The sequence below is a fragment of the Primulina eburnea genome, chromosome 9 (assembly GCF_022965805.1).
Source record: "Primulina eburnea isolate SZY01 chromosome 9, ASM2296580v1, whole genome shotgun sequence".
NCBI lineage: Eukaryota > Viridiplantae > Streptophyta > Magnoliopsida > Lamiales > Gesneriaceae > Primulina > Primulina eburnea.
In genome coordinates this window covers 33,373,136-33,386,908 of record NC_133109.1, presented here as the reverse complement: position 1 = coordinate 33,386,908, position 13,773 = coordinate 33,373,136, and the positions used below count along the sequence as shown (strand labels likewise).

Genomic DNA, 13,773 nt, shown 5'->3' with positions numbered 1-13,773 from the left:
CTCTTATTTGGGTCACCCATGAAAAAGTATTACTTTTTATGCTAAGAGTATCAATTTTTATTATGAATATGGGTAGGGTTGACCCGTCTCACGGATTATAACCCGTGAGACGGTCTCACATGAGACTCACTCAAACCCTAAATAGTTGGGTTTTTTTTAAAATAATTCAATTTTTAAAATAAATTTCAAAAGTAATTTAAAAAAAAAACTTTTGCAAAAGTAATGTAATCCAGGTGGAGAAGCGTCGACCCTGGTCCAGTCAGCTACCGAATATTTTAGCGACAGATTGTATATAAAAACCGTCGCTCTACAAGATTTTGCGACGGTTTAAACCCGTCGCTACAATTGAATTAGCGACAGTCTCAAACACTGTCGCTAAACGTAGCGACGATTTTTCCGACCGTCGCTGTTACCAAAATTTGAGTCCAAAAAAAAATTACATTTAAAATTTAAAGTATTTTTTTAAAAAAACTCCTCCTATATATTTCTCATATTTACAGACAAATAACAATGTCAATTAATAGTGAACATACACTGATTCCAAAATTTTCAATTAATTCAACGGCTTGCATATTTGCAGCGTGCAATGTACGCTGCGGAAAGAGAATTTGCGCGCTGCGAAAACCACAAAAAGTCGAAAAATTGAAATTTTAATTTAAAAATTAAATTATTTTTTTTAAAAAAAACCCCTCCGATATATTTCTCCTATTTACAGACAAATGACAATGCCAATTAATCGTGAACATACCTTGATTCCAAAATTTTCAATTGATTCAACGGCTTACATCTTTGCAACGTGCAATGTGCGCCACGGAAAGAAAATATACGCGCTGCGAAAAACCACAAAAAGTCAAAAAAAACAATTTTAATTTAAAAATTAAATTATTTTTTAAAAAAATCCCTCCAATATATTTATCATATTTGCAGACAAATGACAATGCCATTTTTTCGATTAATTGAAAATTTTGGAATCAAGGTATGCTCAAGATTAATTGGCATTGTCAATTTGCTTGTAAATATAGGAAATATATCGGGGGGGTTTTTTTAAAAAAAATATTTTCATTTTTTTGACTTTTTGTGGTTTTTCGTGGCTCGCAAATTCTCTTTCCGCAAAGACTCAAGCCGTTGCATTAATTGAAAATTTTGGAATCAAGGTATTTTCACGATTAATTGACATTTTCATTTGTCTGTAAATATGAGAAATATATTGGAAGAGTTATTTTTAAATTAAAATTTCTTTTTTTCTTTTTTTGTGGTTTTCGCAGCACGCAAATTCTCTTTCCGTAGTGTACATTGCACGCTGCAAAGTTGCAAGCCGTTGAATTAATTGAAAATTTTTGAATTAGGGTATGTTCACGATTAATTGACATTGTCATTTGTCTGTAAATATGAGAAATATATCGGAGGGGTTTTTTTTAAAAAAAATAATTTAATTTTTTAATTAAATTTTTATTTTTTAGATTTTACGTGGATGTTTGTTTAAATTTTGGCAACAGCGCCGGTTTGTAAAACCGTCGCGACTTGTAGCGACGGGTTTTGGAACCGTCGCCGATTCTGGCTTAGCGACGGGTTTATAACCGTTGCTGAAGCCATTGGAGTGACGGTGTTTATATACAATCCGTCGCTAAAATATTCGTAGCTAACTCGACCATTGTCCGTGCTTAGCATTCGCGCTTTGTAAGCGCGGATTACATTATTTTGCAAAAGTTTTATTTTTTAAATTACTTTCGAAATTTATTTAAAAAATTGAATTATTTTTAAAAAAACCCTAAATAATTTGGTTCAATTCCCCGACGACGTTTTGAATTTTAAGATCCACAAATTACCCCTCCAAAGTCCAAACCCGTCTGAGTTTGCATTACATTTAATCATTAATAAATAAAATAATTAGACAAAAACCTATGTGAGATAGTTTCACGGGTCATATTTTATGAAACAGATCTTTTATTTGAGTTATCCATGAAAAATATTAATTTTTATGCTAAGAGTATTATTTTTTATTGTGAATATCGGTAGGGTTCACACGTCTCAAAGATAAAAATTCGTGAGACTGTCTCACAAGAGACCTACTCAAATAATAATTACCTCTAATTTTTTATTTTTTGTAAACACGTGATAATTTTGACCCAACCAATAATTGAAATAAACATAATAATGGATTGTGATTTAAGTTTTTGATGATTATATATATATACCAAATCGGGTCGTGGATAAATTTTTTAAGATAAACAAATGCGCCATCAAATTATTATTTTTTATATAATTTTCGACCTATAAATTTCTCATTTGCGTGCATGAGATAAGATCACCCCCTTCGCATGGCCTGCAAGGCACAGAGGCGACAAGATTTACATCGAACAATGATATAAACATGCTGGAAGTCTAAGAAATCCGATTGAGCCGGATTTACATAAAATATAAATGAATCCCAACTTATATAATTCTCGTTGAAAGTACCGTTGGATAAAGTTCATATATAAGAGCAACCAGGTTTCATTTCGAGGAAAAATGATGTCTTGAATCCTTACTCCATCACAATATATATAGATATTATCAACATCTTCAAAAGCTTCGTAGAATTTTACAATATTCCGACGCCACGCCCTGTCAGACCAGTACTCAGTGTTCCATTCGGACATCCTCGATGACAATTGCTGTTGTCATCTGGTGGCCAAAAAATAATCAAGAAGAAGAAGAAGAAGAAGCAGGGACAGTAAACCAAGACAGTAACTTTGATTGCATCCACACTCTCTGATCAAAGGGTCCAAAACCACAGAATTTGAATACTTGAACTCAGCCACGTAAATTCTACACAAAGAGAGATATATATATATATTGAGATTCATACCATATCTTCTGAGATATGGAATATATATTGTGTATATCTTTAGGCGTACGTTTAGGACTTGATAGGGTATCATATATTTGAAAAATAAATATTTGTAGTTTCATTTCGGACCCTAAACTAAGAACAATGCCCACACATCCCCTTAAATTATTGATTGCATCACTTTACTTCCGTAGAGTTGTGTACAGTATTGAACAATCAATTATACCAAAAGAAACAACCTAATTAAGCAAATTTTTAAATAATAATGATAGTCAAATTTATAATCATGAGTTAATGCAAATTAAAATTATTGGACAAAAAGAACCCATTAAATTTAACAAAATGTCTATGTTTAGTACTTAAAAAAATTGGTTCAGAATTTTACTTATCTCGTTGTAATCGTAATTTTATATATCATAATATAAGTATTTTAAAAAAAATGAAATTATTATTAAATAATATTGAATGAGTGGGATTATTATTAGTTTAAGGGGTCAAAGTGATGTGATTAATCATATGAAGTAGCTAGAATATACAAAACATGCATAATTCAGGAGATATGAGTACTTCTCAAGAAACCAATTGAGAACCATTTAGGTGTCCCATGAAATATGAATCAAACGTAGACAAGTAAACTAGAATTAATGCAATAAGATTTGAATACTGGCTAGAATATACAACATGCATAATTCAAGACATATGCATAAAATTATTGTCGTTGAACGCATTTTCAACAACGGATAAAATCCGTTGTCGTTTTGCGTTTTTGTAGTAGTGACTACTTAAATTAGTTGTTCATCACCTGTTGGATTATTTCATTCATAACACTATCTTGACTTTATATTAACTAATTAAGAGTTGTCAATTCTTGTAACATGTAAAGAAATAACATGAAGATTCAAGTTATGAGTGTTGATGGTGAAGAGAATTTTTTGAATTTGTCCATAACTACTTAGGGCGTGACATGTAAAAAGAAAATAAATACTAAATAGTTGTTAGCAAGACTCGTCATGCAACCGCACTCGTACAAGCATGCACCCATAGTTGTATAACGACCATGCAAATACTAGTAAATTCTTACAACCACAAAAAAAAGAAGTGTAATCTCCATCCTAGTCAATGAAGAATTCCAGAAATAGATTTCTATTATTTATAGGTTAATTCAAATTTGCATCCATGCAAGTTTCCTTAATTAATTTACTGGCCTTGGACTTGGGAATGATTTTGACAGCCGCTTTTTGGCCTTTAAGCTCACCCTTCCTGACAATGGATCGAGGAGCAAACATCCACAAAATGCCCCCGCCCCACCTCTTCCCCCACCTCGTATCTGCTTCGTGAATCCAAATTACTCATTATCCAATCCATGGCAACCTTCAGTATGGCCGTCGGGCTTCGCCTCAGCACCGCCGCCTCCATGTCTCCTCAAAACTCGTTCAAGTGCTTCGACGGCGAGGGTGGAGGAATGGATGACTTCTTCTCAGAGGTGTAGAGGGCGGGGAAGAGCGGCGTGCATTTATTTCTTGAAAAAGGAATTTTATTTAAAGTAAGTTGGGGAACAAACTCATTATAACTTGTCGATGCATTCTCCGCGCGCGCGCGCGCGCGTGTCTTGCTTCTCATTATGTATATTTTCATGATAGGAAAATATAATAGAAATTATGCGAAAATAATATATTCTACATTAAAATCATTATGGGAACAACAAGCCCTTCGAGTGTTATATGACTATTTCTTGAAAAAGGATTTCTAACATTCTTGCACACATTTCCCACGCAATAAAGTGTAAACAGTAAAATTTAACATTCCTCCAGCATACAAAAATATCATAAACTAATGAAGCAACACAAGCCCTTCGATTATTTAATTCGTTAAATGACATTAATGCAGAAACAAAAACACATACCAAACATAAATGAAAACACAAGACAGACAGCTAGCAACACGAACGAATAACATTATTTCAAACGTAAGATAACACAAAGTTGTTCTTCATAATTTGTTCCGCCAACGTTTAATAAAACCAACGGATCAAAGGCCAGACTGCAAACTTCATCATTCCGACGTTGCAATGGAGGCCGTTACGCTCGCCACACGCGAAATAGTATGGCTGCCACCTCTTGAGCACGTACTCAAACCCTTCTCCGCCTCCGGCCGTCACCTCTCCTATTTTCTTTGCCCTTCTTAGGTCACATTTTTGGAAACTCCGGAAGTTTGGCAGCAGATACACACTGTGAGGGAATGTGGTATCGTTTGGTGGATCGTATTTGAACACTACCATATGGACAAGAAAAACGTATGGTCAATATTGTTAACTGCATGCATGCAAAGGATTAAAAATTCAACAATAAATATTATCAAACCAAACTGAAATATATATGATTAGAACCTAAAGTATCACTCAAGTAGAAAGGCGCATTCTTGATCGCCCAACCAGTATAATTGAACCCAAAATGCCACTTCTCAGAGCCACCAACAACAATTTTTTTGGAATCCCGACTAACATTTCTGTGCCAGTATCTCCAGTAGTCTTCGGTCCGGCTCCAGTTTCCTCCGGTGTTGGTCAAGGCCTTGTTTGCCATTGCGAGGCCAAACATGGAGATGGCCATGGCAAGAATAATTAGAGCTGCTCCACATTTCATGGCCATGGCGTCACTTAATTTTTAGCAATTTTTGCGATCGATATATAGTAAGTAATGGATGGAAAAAAAAACAATTTGAATCAAGGAATTTGATTTTGGTATGCTGATGAAGGATATGGTCTGGGGTATTTAAAGAAATTTTTCCAGTATTTTGAGATCATTTGAAATGAAGGAGACAAATTGAAATTGGTAAAAAAATAAAAATAAAATCATAAGTTGGGTTGGTAAGATTGACTTTATTGCCGTTATTTTGAAATTTTGTTCATAATTTGGGTAAATTTCCTAGTCTTCCACTAGGATCTTGGGCGTTTGGCACTTGTACATGTGAACAAAAACATTAAACATAGAACAAAAACCAAGTGGTGGTATTGTTTATAAATTTCGACTTTCTCGGCAAGCAATGTGTGGTTTTCTGTCTAACATGGTTTGCAAGTCCGGAGATTCACCTAGTACGCACTGAATGCTAACGGTTGTGAGATCTTTTGTCATAAAAATTAATTAACAAACCAAACGTTGGTACAAGAAGAGGGAGGGGAAGGCACATGGGATCCTAAGACATTTAATTTTGACTTTGGTCAACGGCCTCAATTACACATGGGTTCAATATTTAGAGAGTCAATGCAGTGTCTTAATTTGTCAAATATTGCAGTAATTCAGCATTAGGAGTGAAAAATTACGAGGCAAATTGCGTCCATGCATTTTAAATAAATTATGGCCATTTATTCGTCAATTAGGTGAAATGGCATTGAAGAATTAATAACAAGCAGAATGACGTATCAATGACCTGAGATTTACGTGATTAACTTGGTGTTATTTTACTATTTTTTTTAAAAAAAATGAGTGTTATTTAACTGTGACCATACGTTACTTCATGCATTTTTGGCTAGATTTTATATTTATTTATACTATTGTTTCGGACATATTTAAGGTGACAATATTAATGTACACAAAACAAATGTCATGTTTTTATAAACTAATCCACTCTTATTTCATTGCATTTTACTTGGTACTAAAGTATATATTAACATAAAAAAATCCTCGCACACTTGCTCCGGCAACATATATTTGTTCGTATAAGAACACCATGAAACTTGATTATGCTCTCTTTATATTTTTTTGAGGCATGAAACTTAATGCTTTCTAATACCTTTTGGAAGTTAAATTTTTGGCGATATTATAATTTTGTGACCAACCCATGACATCACATAATATAACTAACGACTCTTTACATGAATTTTTATATTAAAAATATATAATTATTTAAAAACTAAAATTTAGGATAAAGATAAAAAAATTAATAGTTTTAAAAATTTTAGAAAGTGAATATAATATTGTCAAAAGAATACGTTAATATACTAAATATATTTTTGTAATCTTTTTTTATTAAATACTTTTTATAATTTTAAACGTATGATGATATTTTCAAAAAAATCACAAAAACACCAAAGTTAATTCTTTTAAGTATTTCAAACTTAATACTATAAATAATATAGATTGATATTGTTTAGTTGCTAAAGTAACATTGCAAGGGTAAAATTCTTGGTTTAGAATAAAGTACAACATAACAAAGAGAACATAAGTTACATGTTGCCTCCTTTTAAATAATCCAACAGACTCCCCTGGTTATGTCTGAAATGGTCCGGGCATAGCCTCTTTCCAAGGAAGGGTCCTCATTAAGCTGCAAAAGATAGTAATAACCATGTAAGAAAAGAAAAAAATTACGAAATGCAAAAGATTGTTCCTGCCATTGTTTTTACCAAATTAGGCACTAATTTGCTTGCTATTCCAAATTCAAGATAATTTTTAACTTCGTTGCATACAAAATTTCTTTATTAATGCACCATTCTTGACTCCAAAGATTGGTGTAACGCATATTTCACAAACCAAAAAAGATCTGATAAGGAGACAGATTTTATCTAGGTTCTAGGCCCGAAGAGTTCAACTCCATCAATGCAAATAAGATGAACAAGAAAACTGTGCTCACCAAGAATCGAATGTGGGTCGCCAGATGCTACTGCAACCACGTAGTTTTATGTTGATCTATACCACAAAACTCTTTTAAGTAATCGGAGCACAACGGAAAAAAAAAGAAAAAAAGGAGAACAGATTGACCCTGACAAATACTAAATCACTGAATGAACAGAAAATGTCAAACAGTGAGATGCAAAACCTGAAAACCAACAAAGAAATCGATAGTTAATGCGAGTAACAACATTCTGATCAAGGTTCTTGAAACTGACAGGTTGTCTTACTAAGTCATTGGAACATCTTGGCATATGCTTTCTTTTCCTGGTTACGTCTATCAGAAATCTATTCCAGTGAACAAACAAAATAGAACGGGAGTTGAGTAGTCTGCATGACAGTAAAAGTATGGGATTGGGGGATGAATTTAAGAATAAGAGATCCATACCCTTTTCTTTGCAGAAGCAAACTCCTTTTTTATTGCACCTACAGCAATACCAGCTCAAATATCAGCTAAAAGAATATTCATAGGCCTAGCAGAGACATATTATTTGCTGCTTCTTCAATTCAGTCACCGAGTTTATTTCAAAAACTTGAAATATAAATATAAAAGTATTAAAATTAAATCACCATCTCTCCTAGGGTACATTTGTATTGAAATAATTGTACAAGTGGATTTCAAATCCATTTCATTTGTTTGTATAAATTATATTAGTTGAATTTTAAATCCACTCGTTATCAACTTAGGCAATTGTAAATGTAATAGCAATTGCTAATGCACCCGAGAAGATTTTTATTTAAAATCCATTATCGAATAAAAACTCTTTAAAAATTAAATCCATTGATCCAAACATAACATTAGGATATTCCATGAACACTTTAGAACATTACTAAGAAAACCAAAAATGTATTTCATATCTTATCTTTAAGGCCCCAGAAGGGAAGAAACATGTTGAATTTCCTCCTATTTCTATATTTCCGGAGGGGCTGCACATACAAGTTCCAAGTGAGACACGGACAAGAAACAAAACAGAATGTTCATTTTGTCTATTTCAATATGATTTTTTCCAAATCAAGAGTTGTTTTTTCCCAATGGAGTTTACTCCTTTGGGAACATATGTTAATTTTTTTAGAAATTACATATATTTTATTTCAAACAACCTTTTTATAATACAAAAATCATTATCAATTAAATTAAATCAACTGAAAAGAACACTTCCTTGAGTTCTCAAGAATCCAGAGACAAGAAAAAAAGAAGAAGGAACGCCAAATAGTCGTACTAACCATCATTTGGCTCCAAATCCAATGCTTTCTTAAAACTCTCGACAGCAGCATCTATATCATTTAAAGCCAGGTGTGCCTGACAAAAATGATTAAAACATCAGAACCAATAAGCCAGAAAAATTACAACTTATTCCATAAAGAAACTCCTTAAAATTGGTAGAGTCAAAGAGGATCTCAGGAGAAGACGCTCAGGTATAGAAGTGAACTGAGTGCCTCAAATCTCAGGTCACATAGTCTGATAGTCAAATCAGAAATTGACAGATGTATACACATGTTATGAAGCACCTGAACAAGGACACCACTGCCCACATTTCTAACAAATGATAATTAAGCATGATAAAAAAGAAAAAAGGGTAATACTCCGTCAAAGTGTCAAACATCAACTAAGCATCTAACTAGGTGAGTTGCCCAACAGAAACAACCACTAGGCAGACAAGGTTGCCGGTGTATCATATAAATTGTCTAGATTCTCGAGATCGAGTAAGAAAAGAGAACGAGGGATGTACAACTGTGTTCAAAAAATTAAATTATCAATCACAAGTACGTTCATGCACAGCAAGAAAATTAAACTTTTGGAATAAATATGAGAGCAGCAATGTCATTCAGCAATCAAATAATCTCATTTGAAGAAGGTAAGTTTAAGACTGAAAATTATGGATTCTCTTAAATGACTAAGAACCAAAAATACATGAACAAGTAAAACAAGGGGCCATTTAGAAAAAGGTACTCTAAAATGTTTTCAGCCAGAATACAAACAATTATAGGAAATGAAATGCAGATCTCTGTACCTTTGTTGTGTTATTCATGGAAACAATATGTCAGTTCCTAGTTTTCAACAAAGTACAAGACCAACTTATTAATTGTTTTCTTTGAAGACCCACCCAGAGAGCCCATATGTTTTTATTTTGGTAAAACAGAAGTAAAATACTGGCTGTGTAGTTCCAGATCAAATATGATATCTTACTTCAAAAAGATCTCTTGGTACTAGTTATAACTATCAGTTGATGTGCCAAAATAACCGTAAAAATAAAGGCATTCAGCCATTTTCTTAAATACGCATGTATAAAAACTAGACTAAAAAAGAATAACAACCTGGCCCTGGCGGAACAATGCCTTTGCATTGTTTTCATCGTCACGCATAGCGAAGTCTGTGTCTAGAAGTGCTCCCTTCAAGTCTCCCAGTTTCAGTTTACAAGCCTAGCAAAACCAAAATCAAACATTTGCTGGGTAAAAAGAATATTTTTGAAGACTGGAAGCATGATCGTCTAAAATTTAAACCAAATTTAACAGCAGCTAAAACAAGAGGGCAACAATTGCACCCATTAAAAACAATTTAACTATCACCAGTGTTCTAAAAGCACGAAAAAGTGATGATTAAGTGCAATTAAGCTCGAAGCATGATAAAAAGCCCTTATCTTGGCCTTCGCCTAAAATAACACCCCAAAACCCAAACCCTTCCCTTACCTTAGTATCCCCAAAAAAGTTCGTTCTTTGCAAATGAGACTCCACTTGACTGGCGAGAAAGTAGTCCGTGAGACGACCGCCAAAGGTTATGTATTATTAAACTCTATTGATTGACTTGATACAGTTAAAAACGCTTAAACCCATAAAACTTGTAAAACTTGAAGTTTGATCGTCATGTTTCATCACTCGACGCGCTTTCTATAACCTTGTATGGATCAGACAAAAGTCCAAATACATGATTATCTTTTAAAAAAAACATGGATGGACTAACAACCTCATCGCCAAAGGAAGCCAATTATCAAATGTACACACAACCATGTAAGTGGAAAGCACGGACAAAAATATCATCTCTATAAACTCATGAAAACAAATTTCTCAACATATGAGAATTGAGAGCTACCGATCACATTAGCCTGAAGTGATGCATCTTTAAATTTCAACATCCACATTAACTTCATTTTAGGTAAAAATAATAATAATAATACATCAAATAAGGAAAGAACGACAGTTAGAAAAAATATAATGATCCATGCAAAGAATAAATTTTTAGAAACTCTAAGTCATCAAAAAGAAACTTACAGAACTGTTGGTAAATATTTGTGATTTCATCTTCCTCAAATATAGGCTCTTATCTGCTCAAAAAATAAAATGAAATGACAAAATCATGATTCAAACTCAAATTGCTTGTCCTATAAAGTGCCAGACTCCAGCATTAAATGAAATAAAGATATGGAGACCACCTTCATCAATCCCTTCCTTTTCCCAGCAGATGTCCAAATACCGTAGAGCCTTACGGTATTTCCGCAGAGCCATCTTATAGTCTTGTTTCTGTAGTTAACATAGATAAGCAAAAGAGGAATTATTTTATAGCATGAAAAGGGGAGTTCGAAAGGCAAGCAGCCAAGCCAAGCCAGAATTCTTATTGGGTATATATTGCTATCAAACTGTTACCTTAAAATGTTCATTTCCATATCCCTTAATTGATTCAACAGTACTCATCCACCAAGAGAGCTCACCTGGAATTATTGTCGAGATCGGCAGGCCAGTCAGGAAACAAGTCGCCATCTTTGAAAAAGTTAACTATCCCATCGTCAGCACCCTCTGGAATTTCTCCACAATTGGAAATAACAACATCAACTGAAGGGCAGTCATTTTCACCAATTGTGACATGTTCGACAGAACGCACGACGCCCATGCCTTTTATGACTTTCCCAAATACAACGTGCTTTCCATCCAAATGCGAAGTACGAGTGGTGGTGATGAAAAACTGGGAACCATTAGTGTTTGGTCCAGCATTGGCCATTGACAACATGCCCTTTCTTTCATGTTTTAATTCAAAATTCTCATCTTCAAATTTCAGTCCATAAATGGATTCCCCTCCAGTCCCATCACCAGCAGAAATATCACCACCTTGTATCATAAAACCTTTAATGACACGATGAAATCTAGATCCCTAAAATAAACATAAACCATAGTTAAGTATTATCCAGGAAAGAAGCAATTCTCCGGTTCAATCAGGAACAACTTCCGAAACAAGAACATTTAAAAAAAAAATTGCCCGCTCGGTGTACCGACAACACAAGCCACCTACTATGCACTTAAGAGAACTGCTAAAACTAATGTCAAACTTGAAATTCATAAAAATAATTAAAGTATAATCAAAACGTAAAACAACAAGTTTCATCTTTAGCAAATACAATGAACTCTTATCGTTCCTGAAGAGAGGCAACAAAAGTCAACCACCATATTTTCCTAGCTTAAGAACGGAAGAACTAGGTAAAGATATTGCCACATCACCAATTTATTAAATTAATCAAATACAACAACAACTGACAACCGCAACTATGTAACCGATCCATAACAACCCATAAATCTAAAGTCTTCAGAAATGATCGGTCAATAAGACGACAAAGCTACATAGGAAACAAAATTCCCAGACATGAAAAACCACCAATTTTATTTTATTTTATGAAAAAAGAGAAACCTTGAAATGGAGAGGGACACCGGTGTTAGGGCCAATGCCCTTCTCTCCAGTACAGAGAGCCCTGAAATTCTCAGCGGTTTTGGGGACTACGTCATCGAATAATTCCACAATAATCCTTCCTTCCAGCTCATCACCAATGCTGATATCCAGAAAGCACCGAGGTTTCCCACCCATAGCTTTTTCCTCACACAGTAGAAAGTGTATGTGCGTTAAATATATATATGTTCACTGTATCTATAGAATCTGGAAGAATGAGACCGATAAACCCTAAGCCTTACCTTATAATACGATATATTGTTCGTATACTACGAGTTCATTGGAGGCTGGACCTCTTTCTTTTTAATTAAAATTTAAATGTAAATGCCGCTGGGCCTTGCTATTCTGAGCTGGCGGCCCAAATTCGAAGCCCCAAAGCCCAATTAGTCCAAATGGTATGGATCAACCTGTCAAATTGTCAAAACAATTAATGGGTTGCAGGGGGTTAAATTGGTTATAAAATTATTATTTTTCGATTAGATTCTTACGTGTTCCGTTATATAATTATATGATGATTATACAGTCATTGCAGCTTCTGTACTGCAAAACTTTGTGTGAGACGGTCTCACGGGTCGTATTTTATGAGACGGATCTCTTATTTGAGTCATCTATGAAAAATATTATTTTTATTATGAATATCGGTAGGGTTGACCAGTCTCACAGATAAAGATTCGTGAGACCGTATCACAAAAGACATGTTCATACTTTTTATTACATATTTCAAAAATAGAGGTTTTCTTTTATTTTTTTGAAAGTCCTTTGTCAAGTATTTTGTTGTTGAAAATGATTGACATCATTGGCCTAATGAGGGCAATATACATCACATAAACTAGCTCTAGGTGTGCTAGAACAGAGTTCTTTATCGCGAAACTTGAATTGTTAAAATATTTCAGAGTTTAAAATTCTAGCTCTAATATATATCTTAGCATATGCAAGGTTGAAGCAAATGGCAAAACACAGTCGATATTTGTTAACCTCCCGAAGTTTAAATAACATTCATATTCAACTGGATATTCTTTCATGTTTATATAGAAAGATGCTCAACTTTTGTTGGTTCAACTAACAATGTCCACCCACCATTCTAGTTCAATTCAAATAAATAGTACCATAAATGCATATGAGTGTCAACCGACGGGTAAAGGTTGGTTTTCTGAGTTTTTTTAGTTTGGGAAAATATTAAATGAGAGGCTTAAAGAGTACGATGTCTGCTTCATTCATTCTTGAACTTGTGATGATGACAAAACTCTATTATTCATCGCGTGGGTGCACACAAACCCCTATTTGAATGCAGCCCCCCCCCACCCCCCACCCACCCCACCTTTGTATCCACTTCTTTATTATTATTATTTATTTACAAAATTCTGAATCAAAGTTATATATTTTTTCTCATTTGGATAAGTGGTATGGATCTAGTTTTTAAAAAAACACTTTAAATTTTTAATGTGTTTTTGGGAAATGTATGTTAGTTAAACGCAGAATAAATATATTAAATTATCTAAAATCCCAATTCACAAAAAAAAAATCTCTAAAATCTTTGTCGATTCAACGAGAATGAGTCACTGATTAGCATAAAG

The 13,773-nt window shown here is 33.8% G+C and overlaps 1 protein-coding gene and 1 long non-coding RNA gene across 2 annotated transcripts; both read right to left on the bottom strand.

Moving 5' to 3' along the window:
* Positions 1–4,606: 4,606 nt before the first annotated feature.
* On the bottom strand, positions 4,607–5,552 carry LOC140840614 (uncharacterized). Its single transcript, XR_012120029.1, has 2 exons — positions 5,217–5,552; positions 4,607–5,101 (listed from the first exon to the last, which is right to left on the bottom strand). It is a non-coding gene; the product is annotated as an uncharacterized lncRNA (long non-coding RNA).
* Positions 5,553–7,497: 1,945 nt separating this feature from the next.
* Positions 7,498–12,462, bottom strand: LOC140841870 (peptidyl-prolyl cis-trans isomerase CYP40-like). Its single transcript, XM_073209587.1, is given in 10 exon segments — positions 7,498–7,639; positions 7,722–7,779; positions 7,880–7,917; positions 8,716–8,791; positions 9,808–9,912; positions 10,759–10,811; positions 10,920–11,007; positions 11,131–11,202; positions 11,204–11,632; positions 12,164–12,462. Coding segments are annotated over 9 exon segments (1,089 nt in total). The 5' UTR covers positions 12,338–12,462; the 3' UTR covers positions 7,498–7,639; positions 7,722–7,725.
* Positions 12,463–13,773: the final 1,311 nt, after the last annotated feature.